This window comes from Equus caballus, chromosome 7, assembly GCF_041296265.1.
Source record: "Equus caballus isolate H_3958 breed thoroughbred chromosome 7, TB-T2T, whole genome shotgun sequence".
Classification (NCBI taxonomy): domain Eukaryota; kingdom Metazoa; phylum Chordata; class Mammalia; order Perissodactyla; family Equidae; genus Equus; species Equus caballus.
In genome coordinates this window covers 88,309,322-88,334,394 of record NC_091690.1, presented here as the reverse complement: position 1 = coordinate 88,334,394, position 25,073 = coordinate 88,309,322, and the positions used below count along the sequence as shown (strand labels likewise).

General features: G+C 51.5%; 1 protein-coding gene across 1 annotated transcript in view; it reads right to left on the bottom strand.

Moving 5' to 3' along the window:
- Positions 1-613: 613 nt before the first annotated feature.
- The window catches only part of OTOG (otogelin), a 95,007-nt gene continuing 70,547 nt past the window's right edge, over positions 614-25,073 (bottom strand). The window contains exons 39-55 of the mRNA XM_003365430.4: positions 18,635-18,818; positions 16,129-16,349; positions 15,747-15,885; positions 14,172-14,366; positions 13,748-13,960; positions 13,052-13,156; positions 12,756-12,863; positions 12,277-12,378; positions 9,581-9,679; positions 8,470-8,510; positions 7,326-7,401; positions 7,025-7,203; positions 6,139-6,243; positions 5,864-5,983; positions 4,624-4,669; positions 2,308-2,387; positions 614-2,174 (exon numbers count right to left, since the gene is read on the bottom strand). Coding sequence (XP_003365478.3) covers positions 1,974-2,174; positions 2,308-2,387; positions 4,624-4,669; positions 5,864-5,983; positions 6,139-6,243; positions 7,025-7,203; positions 7,326-7,401; positions 8,470-8,510; positions 9,581-9,679; positions 12,277-12,378; positions 12,756-12,863; positions 13,052-13,156; positions 13,748-13,960; positions 14,172-14,366; positions 15,747-15,885; positions 16,129-16,349; positions 18,635-18,818 — 2,214 coding nt within the window. The 3' untranslated portion in view covers positions 614-1,973. The remainder of the gene's footprint in view (positions 2,175-2,307; positions 2,388-4,623; positions 4,670-5,863; positions 5,984-6,138; positions 6,244-7,024; positions 7,204-7,325; positions 7,402-8,469; positions 8,511-9,580; positions 9,680-12,276; positions 12,379-12,755; positions 12,864-13,051; positions 13,157-13,747; positions 13,961-14,171; positions 14,367-15,746; positions 15,886-16,128; positions 16,350-18,634; positions 18,819-25,073) is intronic.

The following is a 25,073-nucleotide window of genomic DNA, read 5'->3' as shown; positions in this document are numbered from 1 at the left end:
CAGGCCCTGGGAGTTTCCCCCTCTTGTTGGTGGGTGCTCCCTCAGACCTCCCCTCGCCTCCTCCTCCCCACATGGGACAACCCAGAAAAGCATTCTCCCAGTTGTCCCTTAGATGTACCAATGGTCCTTTAAAGTTGAAAGGTCACTAAGAACCCAATCCCTGGATTCCCCCTAAATCTAGAAGAGTCAACAGTGGCTGCAAAAACTTACTGAGCTCTCTGAGAGAACCACAGGGAAATAAATACAGAAACGTTGAGAGGCCAACATGGAACCTACACTTAGGGCCTGTCCCGTCCACATGCTGGGTGAGAGGCATCTATCTGTCCCTGGCCCCACAGAGCTGGGACCACAATTCAGGCCCCCTACCTGGGTGCCAGCTGCCCACCTCCCAATGTCCTCTTCCTTCTTCTCACCCCTTCCCCTAGAAGCCAGTCTCCTATCAGTTCAGTTCCAACCAGGAGACACCCACTGAGGGCCTGCTCTGAGGGGGGCACAGTGCTGGGCACAGGTGGGACAGGAGAAATCAGGGTGACCCCCCAGGGCCATAAAATAGGGTCTTCTCTTCACAGCTGAAACTACTTCAGATTCAAAGAAAAGCTGAAACCCTCAGAGATGCTCAGACGGCTGATGTCTTCCCGTGGTTTATTGGATATATAAACAGAATATAGATACAGGAACAAAGAGGCTGCCAGAACAGCTGGGGACCATCCTGGCACAGACCCCAAACCCCAGCCCTAGGGGCACTAGGGCAGCTACACATCTCCAGACATGTAAGGCAGTGGTGGGACCTGAACAACATCATGTTCACGCCCTTTGGACCCATCAACACAAAGTGGCATAGGGGGACGGGCGCAGAGTGGGGTGTGGAGGGAGCCCTAGCCCTGGCTTTAGGAAGGACACTCTGGTTCCGAGACAGGCTCTGACAAATGCTCAGAGACAGGATGCACACGTACAGGGCCTGCATTTTCCACCGGCAGACACTCTCCTGCTAAACAGTCCCATGAAGCAGAGAGCCGGGGATTGGCTGAGCCACAAAACTCACACTTGGGCCTCTCCAGAGACCAGCTCTGCTGTCTCCTTGGAGGAAAGGCACAATGCAAAGCCAGGAGCTGCCCTTGCAGGCTCAAGGTACCATTAAACCACCTAGGGCCTTGGATGGGTGGGCTGTTCACCAACATTGAGATGAGCTGTGCTGGACCCTCTCTGAGGAGGTCATTCCCTCCCATCACCACCTCAGGAGAGCCAGCCCACGTGGGAGGAAGGGGGTGGGGGGTGAGGGTGGGTACAGAGTAGCCATGGGCCTGCTCTTCTAAATCCTTTCCTGAATTACAACGTCAATAACACAATACCAGGGCATCCCTCTTGCTGCTACAGGGGACGTGAAGGTCACCAAGCCCACTCCCCAGTCTCTGTGCCTTCCTCACAGATGTCCGTGAGAGGACCTGGGCCTGGGAACACCGCCTTTGCTTCTGGGTGGCTATACACAGGCCTGCGTGTTGCAATTAAAGCCCCCTTTCCTTTCACTGTGTCTGTGGTTCTCCCATGGTCAAAAGGGCCAAGAAAGAGAATGGGCCACCACGTCGTGGCCCTGCACTTGGTGTTGGGTCCAGCTCTGGTTCCAGCTTCTCAGGAAAACCCTCACCCCCTCCCACAAACAGTTCAGCCAGTCATAGATGTGCAGGGGCTACCGCCCCTCATCTAGGCCCATTCCAGACCTCGAGCCAGGGGCGGAGCTGAGTTCCTCGAGCCCTCAGCTGGGGCACTTTCCCATGTGTGGAGAAGGGGGAACCCACAGAGGGAGCCAGGATGGGTAGGTGTGACCTGTTTCCGTCACTCTCTGTGCCTCTGCTCGCCATTCCATGCTCAGCACGGACAGCTCTCCACACCTTTAGTGCCTCCCCCAACCCCATCCTGGGCCCCTGGGCCAGCCGGATGCAGACAGAAGTGGTCCAGCCAGCCCCAGCTGCCAGGCCTCAGGACCACTGGCAGGCACAGTCGGTGGGCTCCTGCACCGTGTAGGGAACCCAGGTGGCGTTGGTGGCGCAGAAGAGCTGCACGGAGCGCCGCTGCAGGCCGACCTCGCGGCAGCACTTGCAGAAGCGAGCGTAGGCGTTGATGTTGTAGTTGTAGATGCTGGCGGATGGGCACCGCCCATCGCAGGACACCAGGTTCACCTGGAGACAGGCAGGCCAGTGAGGCCACTGTGTAGCTCCCACCCCCAAAATCCCCTCCATCCTCATCCTTGGCTGCCCCTCCCCACTGCCAGGTGGGTGCTGCCCCCCTTCCTGCAATGTGGGTGCCACGTACGGGGGTGTTGCTCCTGCATTCATTCTTGCGAATGGTCATGCGGATGGTCACCTTCTTGCAGGAGCGCCCGTCCTCTTTACCTGGGGGGACAGGGTGGGTGAGGCAGCCGCGGCTAAGAGGCACTCCGGGGCAGCAGGACAGGCCACACTGGGGCAGTGAGTATCTGCTGGAGAGCCCGCTACCAGCCTAAGTGGCCCTGCATTAGAGCGCCTCCCCACCAGGGAAAGCCTGTCACTCAGCGCCCTGGGAGGAGGAGCAGGCAGGGAAGCAGGGGAGACAGAGGAGGAGGCCCGGCTGGCCTCAGGGCCTCTGGGCCAGTGAAGAGGATTTGGGGACAAAGCAGGCTGCGTCCCCACCCCAGCCCCAGCCCCTGAGCATGTCCTCCCCCCTCTCTGAGCTTCAGCTTTTCTACTCTGACAGGGCTTCTAGCGTTAAGATTCTGCGATTTCCTGAAGGAATGGAAACCCCAGTCCCTAGCACGAAGCTTGCAGACAGTAGGCTCCCTCAGTTTTCTTATCCATCAGATGGGGCCAGGGAGTCACCCACCTCACACAACATCACAGGGGTGGAAACTGATGAACTTCCTCTGCCTGGACCACGCCCCCTACAGACAACCAATCGTGTGGCTCGTTCACACCCTCACCTGCTCAAATATCTCCTCACCGAGGCCTTTCCTGATCCCCTTCTTGAAACTGCAACGTCCTCCCGCATCCAGTCCTCCCTCCCTGACCCTCCCGGGCCTTGTTTCTATCTAAGGCACTGTCACCATCCAATCAGAGACACACTTACAATGATGCCCGTGGGACATAAGCTCTAGGGCTTTCTTTTGCATGGGATCCTTCCACAAATTCTTGTGAATTCTTTTCTCATTCTAACTAAATAATCACTTCCACACCTCAATTTGGATTTGTAAGTTTGTGTTCTTTTTCTTAATGATGCCCCCTAAGTTTCAGGCTCCGTGAAACCAGATGCATCCATCCTATTATATATTTTACAGTCTCTCCCACTACAACGTCAGCTCCACGAGGTCTCATTTATGCTGTGTCCACTGTGCCTAGAACAGGGCCTGGCATACTGGTGCTCAATAAATATTTGCCGGATGCATGGACTCGCTCTGTGAGCCCAGGGTGCCCGCCGGAAATGGGGTGGAATCCTTTCTTCTGGCCTCTGGGCCTCACCACAATAGATTTCCTGCCACACCGGCTGGAGGACTCCTGATACTCTTTCCTCCCTCTCTGCTCCCAGGAAGCAGGAGAAGTGAGGTTGTCCTGGCCTTGGCCCTTTGGGTGCTGGACTGAGACCAGCTGAGTGACCAGCAGGAGCAAAGCTGTGGTGGCATTGGGCGTTGGTGGGCACCAGGTGAGCGGGCACCGCTGAAGCATTCCCATGAAAGCCCAGGGGATGCAGCTCGCCACCCAGCGTGCACTGTTGGCCCAACAGCCTTCACCAGAGGCAGGGAGCAGGGGCACTGCCCTCCCCTCCCCCACCACCAGAGCGCAGGGCCACCTAGCAGAGGGGACATTGTTGGAAATAGCCATGCGGCTGCCCGCCTCCAGCCCCGTGGGCTTCCGAGAGGAGTACCTGGGCTGCAGTGGACACTAACCCGAGGAGGAGAGGCGGGGCTAACGGGGACCACAGGAAACAGGGTCCCCGGGGAACCTGGGGAGAGGGACATGCGTCACAGGTCATAAGGGAGCACACGGGACATTCAGGGAACATGAGCTGTGGGTCAGGGATCAGCCAAAGAGGCAGTGAGCAGCTTTCTTAGAGCATGTCATGGGGGCACAAAAGGGTCCCAAATCCTACCGCCCTCCAAGTTAGGCTCTGAGGGCCCTGGGGGAGGGGAGGAGTGTGGGCAAAAGTCCTAAGGCTGTTGGGATGTGCATGCACGTGTGGTTGGTGGCTGCAGGCTCCAGGGCCCGTGTGCGAGGACAGAGGCACAGAGCTCTCACTCAAGGTCAGTCAGGGACCCTGCAGGCCTGAATCCCACCCAGGAGGCACCTCCAAGACAGGGCTCCTGACCACATGGGGGAATTCACCTGGGGGGCATCTGGGCTGGGGGTCTTGGCAGGGTCAGGAGGAGGCAGAGTGTCTGACCTCCTGGACCCAGGGTCCCTTGCCTCCAACAGGAAGCAGAGGCCTGGTGGTGGGACAGGGACATGAGCGTTGGGGGGATGTGTCATTCCTTCATTTACTCACCCCTGAAGAGCTACCACCAGAGGTGCCAGGCAAGGAACCTGTCTCTCTGAACCCAGCCACGACACCCTGTCCCCCCACCAGAGCCCCTCACTCCTGCGCCCCACCATGCTCACTCACATGTCCTGCAGCATCCTTCCAAGGAAGGTACCACTGAGCCCCCAACCTAGAGGGAGAACAGGGGAGGTAGAGGGAGACCCCACCCCAGGCCAGGAGCCACCGTCCCAGCAAGAGGCAAAGAGTCCCAGAGCCTTGACTCTTTTCCTCCCGTGATGCCCCAGGGCAGGAGCTCCAGGCCCTGCCGGCCATCAGGCCCTGACCAGCAGGAGAAGGGGCCCCTGGGCTGACCATGGGAGAGGCATGGGGCTAATGTCACTGGTTGGGACACTGGCACTAAGGCTGCCCATGGCCCACAGTGCGGCCGGAGGCTGGGTGAACGAAGATGGTGTGAGGCCCTGTCTCTCCAGTGGCAGCTCCCCTCATGGCCCCTCCTCCATCGGGGCTCCCTGGCACAGAGGAGGGCAGTGGTGCAGGGGTGGACCCACTTGGTCAGTGGCCTGGGCTCTGTCTCAGCCCTGGATAAGCTGCCCCTTCCCTCTGGGCTTAGTGTTTCCATCCCTAAAATGGGGACAATTACCCCAATCGCCCTCCTCCTCTCTTGTGACATGGATAAAACAAAGCATGTGACAGTTCACTGTAAGTCACTGTGTGTGTGCGTGTCTCAGTGCATGTGTGTGATTGAGCATGTGTGTGCACTTGTGTGATTTTTCGCATGAGTGTGTGTATGAAAGTATGATTGGGTGTGTGTATATGTTTTCTAGATAAGATCAGAAATCTTTAAATGTCCAATATTAATCTCAGGAGCTTTAATAATTCAACAACAACCCCGAACCCTCCAGGAAATCCTTTTCCTTGAGTTGTGCCCAAGTGACAGCTGTCCATGCTCGAACTGCGTGTCTGTGCGGTGTGTGTGCAAGAGTGCCTTGGTGTGTGACGGTGTGTGGTGTGCACACTCGCGTGCTGAGGTGTTAAGGGCCCTGTGCAACGTGTGGTACGTGTGAGTAGCCGACTACCTGTGTTGGTGTGTATGTGAATGTGCCTAGAACATGTGACAGTGGATGTCTGCGTGCACCTGCTTGTGGTTGTGTGATGTGTGAGGATGTGGGCTGTGATGCGGTCAGAGCAAAAATGCATGGAGAGAGGTGGCGTTGGGGTGGGGAGCAGGTACAGGCTCTAGGGAACCCGCCTCCTACACCCCTACACACAGGACCTCCCCTCCCTCCCCTGCAACACCCCCATGAGCAAGACAGTTGGTGCCCCTGGCCTCAGGTCACGCAGCACGGAAGGGGCTGGCACTGACCTTGGCACACTCGGTCTCGTTGAGTGGTGGGCAGCTGATGGGCGAGCGGACCAGCACAACGCCCAGGGGAGTGCTGCTGCAGTGGTGGCGGGCGCAGTCTGAGATCCACGACGCCCCGGGCTGGAGGGCACAGAGGTGGGCCATGAGGACTTGCGGCCAGATGGATGGCCTGAGTGAACTGGCAGGGCACAGCTCTGAAGACCGGTGTGGCCCAGGGCCCCGTCTGGACCCAGCTCTGGGGCACCTTCCCGGGTGGGCAGACGGGGGCTGCATACCAAGAACAGGGAGGTGGTGCCGTTGGGGAAAGTGAAGAGGCAGGACACATTCCTGCAGGAGCCGCAGCAGGCCGCCAGGTCCCGTGGGTGCTCATACTCCTGGTTCTGCAGGGCGGGGCAGGACCGGGTGGGCCTCAGCCACACGCCCACCCCTACCCTCCTGCCTCCCCACTGTGTGCTTGCCGCTGAGCCCAGAGCCCAGAGCAGGGCCCCCTGCAGATGCTCGGGCAGGGGCTCTCAGCCTCCTCTGTCTCAGGCAGGAAGGTCGCCCTTGTGTCTGCCCTAACCGTCCTGTACTGCAGTTCCTGGGCCCGGCCCCGGGAGACAAAGAGCATTTCCACCCCTTTCAGAGACAGCATTGCTGGCGATCAACGGCGCTGGTTTTGGTTCCAGATAGGCCTCGGTTTGAGTTCCAGTTCCTGTGGGACTTGTGACAAACAACTGGACCTCCCTAAACCTCAGTTTTCTCATCTGAAAAATGGGAATAATTCTAACTCCTTTTATCCAACTAATATTTATTTAGCCCTTACTAGAAGCCAGTCACTGTCGTGCGTACTGGGCATGTAGAAGTGCTCGACAATGGTGGCACCACAAACACACCGACCACGAGGACCGGGAAGGTGCCAGGCACGAGCAGGTGCTTAACAACGTGTGCTGTCTCTGTCGATGCCCACCTTCCCTCCTGGCCTCTCCCAGCCCAGCCCAGCCCCCTTCTCAGCACTTTCCACAGAGGTCTCTGAGGTCCGGCCTGACGCCCACTCTCCAGACTTGTCTAGAGAGCTTGGGGCAAGTTCCAAGGGCACCCACCACCCCGATTCCTGGGGCACCTGGGTTCCCAGGCCAATCCTCCTGACCCCCCATGCTCCCACACCGCACCGCACCCTACCGCCTCGCAGCGGACGTCACACAGCACGGAGGTGGTGTTGATCTGGTAGAAACTGGTAAGAGGGTCGAGCACGTCGGTGCAGCGGGAGGTGTGGCACACGCCATCTGCTGAGAGCTCCACCACCGTCTGGCCTGGCTGCATCACCCCCAGCTCACGGCTCAGACACACGGGGGCCTTCACTGGATGGGCATGCAGGGTGGCAAGAGTCACCGAGAGCCCGGCACCCTCCCACCCGGGCCCAGCCGGGCCCTGTGGCTCACCCATTCCAGCCCTTCCCCAGGGCCCTCTCTTCTCCACTCACCACACTCATATTTGGCGCAGCCACACACGTTCTCCATGCTCTGCATGAACTCCTCGTCCAGCTGGGACTTCTCCCACTGAGTGGGGCAGAGGCATTCAGCACCCTGGGGTGGGGAGGCCCAGCCCGCCCCAGGGAGCAGTCTGCCACCTGGGCCCCTCTCTGTCAGTCACCTCCTGGCAGCTGTAGGCCTAGGGGCCCCTGGCACCCTCCCTCCGAGGGAGAAGTGCCACGTGGCTCCCGAGCCTCCCGGCTGAGGAGCACTCCCAGCGTCCTCTCCGGGGCCTCAGGCCTCTCCTGTCATCCCAAGCACCCACTGGCTTCATCAACAAAGGACCACTGCGTGGCTCATACTATTTCCCTTCCTCCTTCACCAGCTGAGGGGAGAAGAGGATGGGACAGGGGACAAAGTGAGAGGAAACGTGTGCTGGGGTGGGGGGAATACATGGAATCCAGAAAACTATGTAAAAAACATAACTTTAAACATAACTTTACATTTCTTAAAGTATTTTCACTTCCCTCAGTGGTCGTGCAGCCTGGTGGTTAATGGCATAGTCTCTGGGGTCAGATTTCCTGGATCCCAATCCTGGCTCTATGATTTACTAGCTACATGACCTTAACCTTAAGTTTCCTTGTTTGTACAATTGAGAAAATTACAGAATTAACCTCACTGGGTTGTCACGAGAATTAGTAGGATAATAGGAAAGTTCCTGGCATGTAGTTAGCTCTCAATAAACATTAGCTACTGCCATGAGTATTGTCATCACCATCGTCACTGTCCTCACCATCTCCACCATCACCAGCAGCAGCATCATCCTCACCATCATCACTACAGGATCACTATCATCATCATCCTCACCATCTCCACCATCACCACCACCACCACCACCACCATCATAACCAGCATCTTTATCATCATCCTTGTCATAATCATCATCATCATGGTACTTAATCCTCACCACAACTCTGAAGCACGATCATGCCCACCGCTCCCAGAAAGCAGAGCTTGGGACAACAATGCTGACTTGCAATCAAAGGCTCTTTGCATCGATTGAAGGAATAGGGCCTCCAGGGGAAGGGGTGGATAGAGAGGAGAGGAAAGGGGGAGGCAGACCAGGGAGAGTAGGGAGGGCCAGGGTCTCCATACCAGGTGGCACCGAGGCACCGGGATTGTGTCGCAGTCACACTCTGAAAAACAGGAGGGGCCAGGACCCACCTCACCAGAGATGTCCAGGCAGAGGTCCCCCTGAGCCTCCCAGACCCCTCACTGCAGGCATAGCCCCTCCTCCAGCCTCGCTCTATCCTTGCATGGGGCTGCAGCTCCCCTTGCATTGGTCAGGTAGCGCAGTGATGGGTCCTAAGGCCAAGCCGCACACCGGGCATGGAGTGAGGATAAACAGGCACACGGACCAATCACAAGTTCCCTTTAGTCATCGGGGCTTCATCCCTCCCCGTGCTCCAGAGCCCATTCTAGAACTGACGTGGAGCCTCTCCAGGAAGGAACACGGCAAAGGAGTGAGGGAATTCTGACCATCTGCATCTCTCAAATATATCTTCTGCCAAGCTCAGTTTTACTGCTCCGAGCCTTTGCCTGTGGGCAGGTCCAGCTCTAAGCTATGAGGCACCAGCAGCAAACTGAAGGGACACACCAGCTCTAGCTTCAGGGTGAGGAGAGAGCAAGGTCAGAGGGGCCGGGAAACACCCTCTGGGTCACTCACTCCTGCAAGTGCCTGCTCAATGCTCTGTGCTCTGGGGACAACACAATGAATGAAACAGACTAGAATCTCTGCCCTCGTGAGGTTTACATTCTAGGCCTGGAAAAGGACAAGCAAAAGATCCAGAAGCAAAATAGAGTTTCTCAACTCTTTTTTAAGTAGCACTTTTATATAAAGTTCTGATGTTCATTACTGATCCCTGACACTCCCACCTGCTTCCCAAAAGGATTTGCGGTGGATTTTAATAAAAATTATGTTTACTATCAGGCAGTTGAAATAAAGCTTTTTAAGATGGAAAACTTTTCTGGAACAAAGAACTTGCTTTTTGCCTTTTTTTTATCCTGAGGAGAAAAAGATGTAGGAATGCTGGGCACTCAGAGATTCGGTGCAGGGGGCAGGAGGGCAATCTGGGCGGCTTCCCTCTGGTGACTCTGGAGGGACAGAATCTGAGGCACGTGGACAGTGGGGGGCCTCGGGTCCTCCCTCCTCACACGGGCCCTGGGTCCCCACCTGTGGGGAGGGTGTCCCCGCCCAGGGACCTACCACAGGATTTGTAGGGGCAGCAGCGGTCTGGGCTCCACACCTCCACCAGGGCTGTACCCATGCCACACTGCACGTGGGGGCAGCGGAAGCTCTCACACACTGCGTGGGAGGGGAGGTGGGGGACACGTTTGTCACAGATGCCTCGGAGCATGAATCCTCAGCAATGCAACATCAGCTAAGAAGGGGTGCCTCCGGCTCCTCCTTAGGTCCCCCCAGTGTCCTCAGACACCCTCCAGGGCTGGAGTCCAGAGAAGGCCGGGCTCCTGCAGTCTCCCCGTAGAACTATGCCGACAGGGAAGGTTTCCCTCTAGGGGAGGACACGAGTCCTCCCACCCTGTGGAAGCCATCCCCTTGTAGCCCACGCCAGCCTGTGGCTTCAGCCAATGCTCCGCTCGGGCTCACACTTCCCTTCCTACTAGTGTCCAGGCAGCCCCCTCCTGACTTAGGCTTCCTCGGCCATTCTCATCTACTGAGAGACCAAGGCGAGGAGGGAGGCAATCTCTGGGCACAACTTTGTGGTGGGGAGGGGAGGTGAAGATGAAAGACTGTGAGACTTATGTGACTGACTACTAGCAACATTATTGGCACAGGTGAGGACTATCAACCGGTGTTTCAAACAATTAGGAGGTGGAGGGGGAGAAGGACATTCATATAGCGTCAAAGTAATAGGTTACTTTCTGGCTGAAAGAGGAAAAACGAAAACGTAAGATGAAGGGATCTGACAGTCACCACCCTGATCCATGGCCAAGGTCAACAGCACTCACAGTGGCTCAGCCACGCAGTCGGTGTCGCCCGATGTGATGTACTTTGCAGCCCGTGTTCTGTCTAGCCAAAAACTTTTAACTTGAATCCACCAAGACTTAGATCGAAATTCCAGTTTACAGGAAGCACAAAGCGCCGAGGAACAAGGTAAACAGTACCAAGAGGAAGCAACTGGATAAATCCAGAGGGCGAGACCTTCTGCAGGACTACAGCCCAAACTCTACAATTTCGTGTCACACAGAAAAAGAGACCTGTGCTAGATGAAAAGATATTTAAGAGATATAATGTTAATGTGTGGCCCTGGATTGGGTCCTGGATTGGAGAAGCCAGAGGAATCATGGACTGGGTATGACATAACTTGAAAATTTATTAACATGGAAAGGTAAAGATCATGTTTTCCCAGCTAAAAAAGAGCGTGTACAATACGACCTCTTTTTGGTAAACACACATATACAAAGGCATAGAGAATATCTGGAAGGATGTGGACTAAAGCGTTGACAGCGGAGTGTCTGGCAGGGGGAAGGCAGTATTTTCTTTTTCTTGTATTCACCTGGACTTTGTACTTTCTACCAGGGATGGACAGTGCCCTTGTAGTAAAAGCACAATGAAGACCGAAGGTAATAATATCAACAGCCTCCATTCACTGAGCACCTACCGTATGCCAAGGACCATTAGGTACCTCACACGTGCCATCTCTAACCTTCCCCCTTCACAACAGCCCCTCGAGGCACATACTACTACGGCCATTTTACAAATGAGGACCCTTGGCTCGGAGGGTTAGCACCTTGCCCAGGCCACACGGATAGAAATGGCAGAACTGGGACTCAAGCCATGACTGACTGACGAAGCCTGTCCTCAGTCCACAATACCAGACGACCTCCTGAGAAACACGGGAGGCACGTGAACAAGAGAGGGAGGCTGAGGAGGAGAGTGAAGAGAGAAGCAGGAAGAGGAGAAAAGAGAGGAGAAGGACACTGACGCTCTGCTCAGATCAGCTCTGTGAACACTTGTGCCCAGTGGCCTCTGAGACTCCGGGTGGAGCCGACGGGCCAGGTGTGGCCTGGTCTTGGGGGACTCTCCACGGGAGTCTCCATTGCTTCAAAGGCGGTTCTTGACATTGAACCAGTCAGGGCTGTCCGTGGGGTGTCCTGGCCCCTCACCTACACTGCTCTGTGCAAGTGAGGTCCACCCCACGTTTTTCCTACAGTCAGTGTGCAAAGCAGTGTCTGTGAATTAAATTAAATTTAACCATTTTGTTAACTTTCACCCATTAGGTTTGCTTAAAGTCCGTAATGCTGGCTGTACTATTCTTAATACGTACTACTAAGGTTCCATGTACACAGTACACACTACACAAAGGTACTATGTACACAGCACATGGTATGTACATCAAACACACAGTACCATGTCCTGTAAAAATATCAGAAAGGGCCCACTCTTGTTTATCATCACAAAATAAAAGAGCTTCAGAGGCTTCAAAACACAGGGTCTCCAGGAGCAGCCTCCAGGAGCGGGCTCTGTGGTAACAGTGGTGAAACGGACCCTGAAGCAGGGCGCTTGAGTCAGGCAGAGAAGGACTGAGGATCCACGCTGGGGGACTGGAGTGGCCTAAGCATGTGTCCCTCAGCCTAGGCCTCTCCTGGCCCTTGAGGACCTCCATGGAAGAGGCAGGGAGCGTCTTCGTGAAGCCTCAGAGCCATCTGTGTCATAGCCTGGACCCCCATCCACCTCCCATGGCCTGGCCCAGCTTCCTCGGGTGGGGCCTCCCCCCATGGCTGCTCCACGCTTCGGAGCACACCCCTTGGGCGCTCCCTGTTACCCTCTGTCCCATTCCCATTGGTCCTGGGGGAGGACTTTGTGAAGGGGCCCAGTGACACATAAAAGGGCCCCTGGAGCCCCTTCTGGCCACGGCCCCATGTCCAGCCAGCACTCACCACACTGGTAGAGAGGGCAGCAGAGCTCCGTGGTGTTCCTGTCCACCGTGAGCGCCTCTCCTTCCTGACACTCGGGGATCGGGTCTGGGCAGTCGCCACAGGCTGAGCGGGGAGAGGGGCCACCACTGTCACAGGCAGTCCCCTTCACGGGGGGCACTCAAAAACCCCGTTGCAACATGAGGTAGACTAACGGCACCGTTTCACATCTTATGTGACCTGTCCTGGAGTCAGAATCTGGAAGTTCTCCCTCACGTTCACCGAAAGTCTTGCACTAAACCAGCACCACATCCCCACGCTCAGTAATCTACAGGGGGATCCGCCTTCTCTCCCTCCCACACCACTTTCTGGACTTCTCCCTGTGCCCACCCATCCCGAAGAACCCCACTCTTTCCTCCCAGCCACCCGAGGAAGCAGTAGTGAGGAGGAGGGGGGCTGTGGTCCAGGCGTGCATGCTGACACTGGACGGCATGTCCACCCACCACAGAAGTAGGAGGTGCAGCACGAGTCCCCCAGGCGGCCCGCAATCAGGGTCTGGTCCTGGCGGCAGCTGGGGACTAGCTCGGCCTCACACAGGTCTGGGTCACACTCTAGGGAAAAGACAGAAGTTAGGTTGGGAGCAGATCCTGCCTGGCCACATCTGGGCCCCCACCCCAGCTCTGCTTTAATCTCCAGCCAGAACCCAGTCCCCAGAGCTGTCCCTGCCCCCTATCCTAGCTGCAGGGCTCCCCCACCCCCAGGTGGTGGGTACGCCCCTTTCCCGCCCAGGACCTCTCACCGCAGCTGTAGCTGGGGCAGCAGGAGTCCTCCTGGAAGTGGGTGAGGAGCCGGTGGCCTGGGCGGCAGGTGGGGGCGAGGCCTTCACACAGGGTCTGGTTACACACTGGCCCGGAGGCCACAGGACCTGTCACTTGGAGGCCGGGACTCCCCCCAGCCTCCAGCACTGCCCAGACACCCTGGACACCTGGTCCCTGTTACTCCCCCAGGACCCACGTTTCTGGAAGGGGCCTCCCGAGGTCACACAGAGGGTCCAGGATTGGGACAGAAGAGCAAAAAGAGTTAGCATTCATCAAGATGGACCATGTGCCAGCTGCCGTTCCCCATCAGTTCTGACTTCTGTAATTCTCACAATAACCCAGAAGGTGGGTACTATGACCAGCCTCGTGTTACAGGAGAATCCACTGAGGCACAGAGGATGTTAAGTGACCTGCCGAGGCCACAAGACTTCTGGGAGGTGGAGGAGGAATCTACCAGGCCGCCTAGCCCCAGAGCCCGCGCCTTGACGCCCTACCACACACTGACTCAGAAGGCGCAGCGGCTGCCTCCCAGGTGGGGTTCGCCACTCCCCCTAAGGCAGTCCCACAGACACTTCCACCGCCCCAGGCCTTGTCCTATCCATCAAGGTCAGTAGGTCGAGCAGGAGCCTTTATCCGTCTCATGGGTGAGGTCCAGGGAAGCGAAGGGTGGGACTCACCACAAACAGCCCCCAGGCAGCAGGGATCCTCGGTGGGCAGGAGCAAGGCCACCTCCCCGAACCGCGGGCAGCTCTCGGGGCGGGGACCTGGGCACTCCAGGTCCACTGGGACGATGGTGTCTGGGGCTTGGCACCGGTGCTGGCAGCATCCACTGAGGGAGCTGTTCCATGTCTCCCCTAGGGCCCGCGGCACCCCCGTGCTGTCGGTGCAGGCTGCAGTGGGGGCATGGCGGGGCACAGGGGACTGAGGATGGTAGGGAGACCCAGACTGTCCCAGGCTAGACCCTCCCTGGGATGCTGACTACCCCTAAAGCAGACCTGGAGGGACAGAGATGGACCCCAGCCATGGGCAGCAGGAGGGTGAAGGAGACCCTAGGGGGAGGCCAGCTTTGGAGGGCCCCACCCCGGGAGGGGAGGAACCTACCACATTTCTCCTCAGGGATGCAGAGCGCTGAGTGGCGCCGGTGCAAGATGGTGCCCTCAGAGCAGACGCAGCCCTCTCCCAGCACCTGGCACTGCTCCGGGTCCAGTGGGCCCAGCATCCCATCCTGGCACGTCTTGGGGGGCTCGCAGGCTGCCACACATGCCTGGTATGTGGAGTCACTGGAGCACAGGAAGGCTGCAGGGGCACAGCGGGCACCAGGCCTAGCTCAGACCCCAGGCAGGGTGAGGAGTGGGCTCAGAGCATCATCCGTGCCTCAGTGGACAATGCAGAGGGGTTTGGTGTCATTGCCTCCTTTCTCTAGGTCAGGAGTCAACAAAGCACAGCCCACAGCCCAAATCCGGCCTGCAGCCTGTTTTTGCAAATAAAGACTTATTAAAACACAGCCACGCCCATTCATTTACCCATTGTACTACAGGGGCAGAGTTGAGTAGTTGTGACAGAGACCACAGGGCCAGAAAAGCCTCAGATATTTACGATCTGGCCCTTTACAGAAAACGGTTGCCAACCCCATGCTCTAGATCAGTGTTTTCAAACTTTCTTGACTGTAAAAACTAGATTTTACATTGTAGTTCAACACACACGTGCATGTGGAACAGTGGTCCACAAACCTGCTTCAAAAGAATCACTTGGGAGCTTTTGAAAAACCACTGCCGGGACCCCAGCCCAGACCCACGGCGTCCGACTCTCTGATTGCGGGGCCTGAGCATTAGCACTTCTTGAAGTTCCCTGGGTGATTTCAAAGGGTAGCTAGGACTGAGAATCACTGCTACATTGAAACAAAAACCTTTATCACGAAATAAAACTTAATCGTTCTAGGTACAGTACACACTAGCATTTTCTATTCTACTCTATTGCATTTCTAATGCTGGTGCTGACCCCCAAAACTGATTTCAGACCCACTGAGTTGGGACCCACAGTTTGAAAAACACTGCTGTAGATGATTTGCTCTTTTCCTCTTTTATCCGTCTTACTATAGGTGTGGTCTTTCCGGGAGCCGTTTCCAGCCTTTCTGGACATGTTCACATTTATAACTCAAACTGCTGGGCCGGTCCATCCCTGCCCACTCCACTAATGAACCCTGCTGGGGGTGGAGACGAGGTGGGTCTCACTTCCTTCCTCGAGGAAGGAGGGGAGAAGCCGAAAGAAGAGAAAGATGACCAAAAACGAAGAGAAAGGAACTAATATACGCTGGATGGTAACCATATGATGGGCGCGTGCGAGGTCTTCCATACGCATCATTTCATATCATCTTCAAACAACCCTAGCGGGAGCTATTATTACTGTCCCATCGTACAGATGAGGCAAGGAGACTCAGAGCAATTAAATAATAAATAAGTGAGATTTATTTGACATATCAATATAAATTATAATAAAAATAAATTTGTTAATTTATAAGATATTTCTAAATTTATTAATTAATATAAATGAATGAATAATTAAACCTGGGAAAGCCCAGTCTTGGACTTAGGTCTGTGAGCCTCTTCTCACTCTGACAGGGGGTGGAAGCAACAGAAACCACAGAGGAGACCCTCCCAAGCCCCCACCTCAACTCACGGCAGTAGTCGGAGCGCCGCCACTTGATGCACACGTGGAACTTGTGGCACATGGCCACGTACACAGTCAGTGCCACGCAGGGCTGCTGCACGTACTTGGTGTCCCGGATCCACAGGTCACAGAACGACTCTGGGGGTACCTGGGCACACGCAGCAGGCAGTGTTGCCTACCCGGCTGCCCCACATTCCAGGGCCCAGCCCCTCCCAGCCCTGCCCAGGGGACACCAAGCCTCTGCGGGCTCCCAATCTGGTCCCAAGCTCAACACCTCCGGGAGCTCACCCAGACTGACGCCTCCCTGCACCAGGCATTGGTCCCTGTGCTGGCAGGTCCCTGCCATTCCCAGCCCAGGGGTCCCCCCATGGCAGACCCAGTTGACACATACAAAGCGGTGGCAGGCGCTGAAGGTGCGGTTGGACACCATGCGCAAGCAGGGCGAGCAGTCGGCCGTGGCACAGCTGTCTGGGCGGAAGCGTGTCTGGCCCACTGAGGTCAGGGAGCTGGGCACCTGCCAGCTGTCCAGAAACGGAGCAGGATCCTCAGCTCCACTCACCACAGAACCATCCTGCAGGGTGAGGTCATTGGCTGCGTCCCCATCACAGATACCTGAAAGGGCAGAATGATCCCCATAGCCATAACAATCACCACCACTCCCAGGTCCCCAGCTGTCACTCTGCATATTCCTCACAACAATTCTTTGAGGCTGGTATTACTATTATCCCCATTTTATAGATGAGGAAAATGTGGCAGAAAGAAGCTAAGAAACCTGCTGTGTAAGAAAATGTCTTTGTTCTTAGGAAATACACACCAAAGTACTTAGGGATAAAGGGATACAATGTCTCGAACTTACTTTCAAGTGGTCCAGAAAAAATGCATATATATATATATATAAATATTGCATATGCATACAAAAATGCATATATATAAATGTATATATATAGAGAGAGAGAGACACGCAAATGGGGCAAAATGTGAACAATCAGTAAATCTCGGTAAAAGGTACATGGGAGTTCTTTATACTATTTTTGCAACTTCTCAGTTTGACATTCTATCAAAATAAAAAGTTACCCCAGAAAACCTGCGTTAGCAGAGACTGCTAGTTAATTATCACCCCTGTTTCTTCCTCCTCCTGGGAAGTCAGCCAGGCTATTTTCCCAGGCTCCCTGTGGCCGGGTGAGACCATGTGACTGAGTCCCAGCCACTGGAATGTGCATGAAGGTGATGGGCACCACTTCCAGGCCCGGTCCATAAAAACTCCCCAACTCTTTTCCCTCCTGTGGAGTTGGAAGCTCGTGCTGAAAATGGCAGAGCCACAAGACGGAAGGAATCCAGGTCTCTGAGGCATCACTCTCCATCTGGGAATAAACTATTGTTATTAAGGCACTGAGCTGGGGGTAGGACTGAAGTTTATCTGTCACAGCTTCTAACATGATCTGAACTCCCAGCCTCACCTCTCACTCCAGGCTGTAGACACACACACTTGCCTGCCCTTGATTGAAACACTTCCACAGAAGTCCTCCCTTCCAGGGCCCCTCAGATGCACCCGTCCATGGCCTTCCCAACTCTGTGTACAAGGTTTGGTTTACAGGTCTGTCTTTCACAAAAGCCTCCAGCTCTGAGTGCAAGGACTTATCTCCTTTAGATCTCCCCCTCCTAGTGTCCCCCAGGTTGCCTAGCAGGGTGCCCAGGAAACCAAGTGTTACTTTGGATAAAACAGAGATATAAACTAGCTGACTTTGCTCTGACAACCCCAGCCACCGGTTTTGTGAATATAAAGCACGACTTAATACAAAACCCTTAGATTTTATCAACGATCCGAATGATCACATTTTTGGTCTTGGCATGGAGTCACTGAAGGGTGTCACAAACGCATCCTAGGGAGGAAGTAGCCCGCAGGATTACTGCTGACCACAGCCCTCCTCCTCAGGCACAAACAGTAGAGGAAGAAATGGCGAGAAACGGATGGCAGAGGTGGTGGTGATTGGGGGTGTGTGTGTGTGTGTAAGGAGACTTGTTTGTGTCAGTAAGAATGGGAGTTTCGTAAAACAGGGATTTTTGTTTGTTTTGCGTACTGTTCTGCCCCCAGTGACTGGTACATGGTAAATGTTTGCGCAAATGAAAGAATGAGCATGGAGCAGGCTTACATGTGTTAGTCCATGAGTAGGGGGCATTTTGAATACAGGGGCGTGAGAGTCAGTGAATGAAATGGGTGCAGATTTATGAACAGAGGGCATGCAAGTATGTATGTGTGTATCCTATGTCATCCATCACCATCATCATGGCAGTCTGTCATGGAGTGCCCCATGGGGCTCACATCCTTCTGTCTCTGCAAGGAGCAGTAGTCTACACTTAGACTCCTCCCGTACCCCTTTTTCTTGTCAAAATACATCTAGTCCCTTAAGGTATGCTCTCTGCAATCATACTGTGGTCTGAAGAGCATTAGTTCTATGTGTTGTGGCAGCTCTGCTGTGTGACCTTAGGCAAACCACTTAACCTCTCTGAGCCTCCTTTCTTCTTTATTTCAATGGCCAACAGTCAGGACTGTTGTCTGGATAACCTAGAACAAATGAGATCAGAGCGTGGAAGTGCTTTGTGAAGTGCCCAGGCATTTGCGGACGGGAAGGATTATCTGGTATTAGGGAGTTATCAGGGGAGCTGACAGACAATGTCGGCTGAAGTGACAAGAGGCTGAGGACAGAGCCCTGTGCCATCTCCCTGCTGCAGCTTCAGCCCCAGAATGCAGGACATTAGTTCTCAGCCCTGGCAGCCCCCCTGGTCCCACCTCTGGCCTGGTGCTCTGTCTCAGCTTTCCCTGGTCCAGGGTGCCCTGTGTCTGGGGGCAGAGATGGACCCAGGAAGCAGCCCCCTCCCCCAGCTGGGTCCCACCTCACCGCACAGGCCACGGCCCCGGGCCTCGCTGGCTTTGCTGGCCTCCAGGATCATGAGTCCCGAACTGTGGAGCCACTGGATCTGGATGTGTGATGGCGTCTGGATCACGTACATGTGGCCTGTGTCCTCAATTCGGAACCCGTATCTGCTCACTGGGGGCCACACAGCCTGAGAGTCCACAGTCACCTTGTAGGGGGGAGGTGTTCAATGTGAGCATGGCTTGTCTGTCTGTCTGTCCATTCCATCCATGCATTTATTCAACAGACATTTATTAAGCACCTGCTATGTGCCAGGCTCTGTTTCAGGCACATGCAGCCAAGACACAGCCCAAGGTGGCACGGGAGAATTCTGAGAACATTTTTAGGAGCACAAAACAATGAAACAAGAAATGCAACAGCTGGAGGCAGGCTGCATCTCTTTGCCCAAATAAACGCTGATCCTGAGCTTCCTCATCATTCTACTCTTTCCTCATTCTGCTCAGATCATTTCTTCTGGGATGTTCTCCCTAAACCCTCAGCCTCTGGGTTGGGCGCCCCTTCTCTGAGGTCTCCCCATCTCTGCACTGGCCATGAAGACAGAATCTGTCTGTTCCCTCATCGAGGCCCCGGTGGACTGTGAGTTTCTTACGGGCAGAAACTATGTCTCCTTCACCTTTGGGTCCCCCGCATCTGCCTTTGGGCCCGACACAAACCGGGGTTCAATCACTGTTTGTTAAATACGCAACATACTCCAAGTCTCTCAAACACTTTAAATTCAAAGCTACAACCTCAGCTGCCATGTTGACAAGGTTAAATTTGGATGTATTATGGATTATTAGTTTTACTTTTTAGAAATTGGAGATGAAAAGATTAGGGTGTTAAAATATTTCTAATGACTTTACCCCTCCTCCAAGAATCACTGTTTTACTAAGCATTTGGCAAATTATCCAGCCCATGACCCACTGTGTTGAAGTAGAGGGCGCCTCAGCCCAGCAGTCAGAAAACTTTGACCTTGGGGAAGTTCTGGGCTCTCTCAGGGCCTGAGCCTTCCTAGCTGTGCAGACAGGGGCTTGGGCTGATGACCCTGGGGCGCGCTCCCAGCTCTGGGAGTGAATAATCGTATCTGAAGCCCAGAGGTCCTCACCTGTGTTCGCAGGACTCTGGGTCCAAGTAAGGACCAGGGACAAAAGTTTCAAAACTAACGACTTGGACTTTGGCTTCTGAGCAAGATGGAGTGACAAGGACTGGATTTACCCTCTTGCCTTAAACAACCAAAAACCCTCACAAAATCGATGGAACAACAGCTTTCAGACACTGAACAGGCGGCTGTGCAGGAGAGCGATTCTCAAGAAGGGAAACAAACGCGGTGAGCCTTATGACTGCCAAGCTCACTGCTTAGAGAAGGTGCCCAGGCCACGGGGCAGGAAGGAGGAACCCAGGAGAGCCCAGTGGTCTCCCCAAGGTCGTGAGACTAGCGTCGGGAGTTGACAGAGGCCAAGAGAGCTCGACTTTTCAGGGCAAGAGCACTGAAAAGGAGAGAGCTGCGGAGAGTGAGTGAGAGACACAGAGAGAGAAGACAGCTGGGGACAGGGAGGGAGGGAGAAGAGAGAATACTGAACAGTGTATGCAGATGAGAAAACTCCTTGCGGCCAGGGAAAGACCCACCTGATGCAAGCAGACAAAGTCCTCAGCGCTTACCCCAGGTGGGAACAGCTACAGCTACTGCCAGCTAGAGAGGAAAAAACCCCTAATTCATAGGGAATAAGCCGAGGATGCAGAAGGCGGCTTCAGTACTGAGGAATTATTCCTCAGAAGAAAGAATAAAATCACACTTAGAGAAAAGGCTACTCTGGCTCCACCCAATGGGCTTAAAAGCAAGCCTCAAAAGGATCAACTGTTTCCAAGCAGTACAACTGTTACGAAGCTCAAGAATATTTCTAAAAAGAAGAGAAACGAGTATCCAGCATCCAACAAGACAAAACCCACAATGTCTGGAATCCAATGAAAAAAACTGTCAGGCATGCAAAGAAGCAGGAAAATACAACCCACAACGATGGGGAAAATCAATCCACATTGACACATTTAATAGAATTAGTAGACAAGGACACAAAAATAACTATTAAAACTATATTCTATATGTTCAAGAAAGTAGAGGAAAACATAAGACTGTTAAGGTGAGATGTGGAAGATTAAAAAAGACCCAAATCAAACTTCTAGAGATGAAAAATACAATTAATGTCTGAGATAAAAAATACACTGGATGGGATTAACAGATGATTAGACACTGTAGGTGAAAATACTAATAAACTTAAATACAGAGCAACAGATGCTATCCAAAATTAAACACGGAAAGGAAAAAAGACTGGAAAAAAATGATGAACAGAACATAAGTGTGGAACAACTTCAAGTGGCCTAATATACATGTAATTGGAATCCCCATAAGAGAAATGAATTACCAGGCATATCATAACCAAATTGCTTAAAAACACTGATAGAAGGAAAACTGTAAAAGCGGTCAGAGGAAAAGACATGTACAGAGGAACAAAGATAAGAATGACAGAGGTTTTTTATTAGAAATAAGCAAGGCAAAAAGACAATGGAACTCCATAGCAGCACTATTTACAACCGCTGCCAAAAGGCAGAAACAGCCCAAGTGTCCATCAATGGATGAGTGGGAAAACCAACTGTGGTATATACGTAGAGTGGAATATTATTCAGCCATAAAAAGGAATGAAGTACTCATAGATGCTACCTCAAAAACATGATGCTAAGTGAAAGAAGCCAGGCACAAAAAGTCACATAGTGTATGACTCCATTTACATGAAATATCCAGAATAAGCAAATTTATAGACAGAATGCATATTGGTGGCTTACAGGGGCTAGGAGATAGGCAAATGGGGAACAACTGCTTAATGGGTAGAAGGTTTCCTTTTGGGGTGATGAAAATATTTTGGGATTAGATAGGGGTGGTGGTTGTACAACATTGTGAATGTACTAAATGGTGCTGAACTGTTAACATTAAAATGGTTAATTTTATGTTATGTCAATTTCACCTCAATTAAAAAGAAAAGACAGTGGGGCAAAATCTTTAAAGTACTGAGAGAAAAATTAAAGTCAACCTGTAATTCTGAACCCAGTGAAAATAACTTTAAAAAATGAAGGTGAGATCAAGACTTTTTCAGACACACAAAAGCTGAAAGAATTTATCACCAGCAGACCTGCACGGTGAGAGTGTTAAAGGGAGTCCTTCAGGCAGAAGAAAGGTGGTATCCAGTGAAAATCCACATCTACCCAAAGGAATAGCCAGAAACGGTAAATATGTGAATAATATAAACTTTTCTTATTTTAAAAATCATGTTAGGGGGCCAGCCTGGTCACATAGCAGTTAAGTTCGTGTGCTCCGCTTCGGGGACCTGGGTTCACCAGTTTGGATCCCAGGCACGGACCTGCACACTGCTCATCAAGCCACACTGTGGCAGGTATCCCACACATAAAATAGAGGAAGATGGACACAGATGTTAGCTCACGGCCAATCTTCATCAGCAAAAAGAGCAGGGTTGGTGGTGGCTGTTAGCTCAGGGCTAATCTTCCTCAAAAAAGAAAAACCACATTAAAAGATAAGTGGCTGCTTAAGGAAAAAAATAATCACAATGCACTTGGAGTTTATAACAAACATAGAAGTAAAATGTATGACAACAGTAGCACAAAGGCAGGACACTGTTATTAAGGTTCTCATGCTGTACGTGATTGAGTATATTACTTGAGCTTGACTGACAAGTTAAAAATATATACTAAATACATTTAAAATACTATACTATACTATAGTAAAAACTCTACAGCTGCCACTGAAAGAGAAGAATAAAAATGTATAGATAATAATCCAATATAGGAGATGAAATGGAATCATTAAGAATAATCCAAAAGAAGGCAGAAAAAGAGGAAAGGGAGGGGAATGAGGAAGAAATGGGACAAAGAGAAGACAAATAGCAACATCATGGTACATACAAACCCAACCATGTTGATGACCAAGTTAAATGTAAATGGTCTAAACATCTGCAATTAAAAGGCAGACACCTGCAGACTAGATAAGAGCAAAAGAAGATCCAACTATTCACTCCCTACAAAATTCCATCTTTAAGTAAAAAGACACAAATAGTTTAAAAGAAAAAGGATGGAAGAAGATATATCTTAGATATAGACATTAGGTAAACATGCTAGCACTAATCAAAAGAAAGCTGGAGAAGCTCTTACAGACAAGTCAAACAAAACAGAATCCAGACGAAGACTTTTACCAGGATAAAAAGGCCATTTCATACTGATAAAGGAGTGAATTCAAGAGGACATAACAATCCTAAGTGTTATGCACCCAACAACAGATTTTCAAAATTTGTGAATAAAAAACTGATAAAACTCCAGGGAGAAATAGACAAATAAACAATTATAATCAGAAACTTCAACATCCTCTCCTCAGTAATTGATAGAACAAGTATACAGACATAGTAAGGATTAGAAGGCTTGAACAACACTATCAGCCAGCTTGACCTAACTGACATGCACAGAACACTCCACCCCACTCAACAACAGAATACACGTTTGCCAAGATAGAGTATATTCTGGTACGTAAAACAAACCTCCTCAAATTTAAAAGGGTTCAAGTTAGACAAAGTATGTCCTCTGAACACAATGGAATTAAATTATAAATTAATTACAAAGATATCTGGAAAATCACCAAATATTTGGGGACAAAAGAAAACACTTATAAAGAACCCACAGGCCAAATAAAAATCAAAAGGGGAATTTAAAAGTATTTTGAGCTTAATGAAAATAAAAACGCAACATACCAAAATTTGTAAGATGCAGCTAAATCACTACCTAAAGGGAAAATTGTAGTACTAAATGTGGGTTTTTTTTGTTTTTTTGGTGAGTACAATTCGCCCTGAACTAACATTTGTTGCCAATCTTCCTCGTTTTTTTTTTCTTCCCAAAGCCCCACTGCATAGTTGTAAATCCTAGCTGTAAGTCATTCTAGTTCTTCTATGTGGGATGTTGCCACAGCATGGCTTGATGAGCAGTGTGTAGGTCCACACCCTGGATCTGATCTAGTGAACCCTGGGCCACTGAGGTGGAGTGCATGAACTTAACCACTCAGCCATGGGGCTGGCCCCCCAAAGGCTTATATTAGAAAAAGAAGAAAGGCCTTAAATCAGTGACCTAGGCTGCCACCTTAATAAATCAGAAAAAAAGAGTAAAGTGAACCTAAAGTACGGAGAAGAAAGAAAATAATAAAGAGCAGAAATCAATGAAATAGAAAAAAAACAATAGAGAAAACCAATAAAACCATTTTTTTGAGACAAGCAATAAATTTGATAAACCTTTAGCCAGACTGGTCAGGAAAAAAAGAAATGATACAAATCACCTGGGGCCGGCCCCATGGCCAGTGGTTAAGTTCACATGCTCTGCTTTGGCAGCCCAGGGTTTCGCTGGTTCGAATCCTGGGCGTGGACATGGTACCGCTCATCAAGCCATGCTGAGGTGGCATCCCACATGCTACAACTAGAAGGACCCACAACTAAAATATACAACATGTACTGGGGGGATTTGGGAGAAAAAGGAAAAAATAAAATCTTAAAAAAAAAGAAAAGATACAAATGACTAATATCAGGAATGAGACAAGGTACACAGATACAGATCCTACAGACAAAAGGATAGCAAGAGTATATGAAGAACAACTTAATGCCTATAAATCTGACAACTTGGATGAAATGCACAAATTCTGTGAAAGATGCAAACTACCCAAGCTCAACAAAGAAGAAATAGGCAACCAGACTAGCCCTATATCTTTTAAAGAAATTTAATATGTATTTTAAAACCTCCCCAAAAGAAAACTCCAGGCCCAGATGGCTTCACTTGAATTCTACCAAATACTTAAGGATGAAATAATAGTATTACCATGTCTACACTAACTCTTCTAGAAAATTAAAAAGACATGTATAGAACACTCCATCCAAAAGCAGCAGAATACACATTCTTCTCAAGTGCGCATGGAACATTCTCAAGGATAGACCATATGTTGGGAAACAAGGCAAGCCTCTATAAATTTTAAAAAATTGAAATAATAACAAGCATCTTCTCTGATCATAATGCTATAAAGCTAGAAATTAATTACAAGAAAAAAATCTGAGAAAGGGACAAAGATGTGGAGACTAAACAATACACTATTGAACAAGCAATGGATCATTGAAGAAATTAAAGAAGAAATCAAAAAATATCTGGAGACAAATAAAAATGATAACATGCCATACCAACTCATATGGGATGCAGCAAAAGCTGTATTAAGAGGGAAATTCATCGCAATACAGGCACACCTTAACAAACAAGAAAAATCCTAACTAAGCAATCTCAAATTACACCTAACTGAATTAGAAAAAGAACAAGCAAAGCCCAAAGTTAGCAGAAGGAGAGA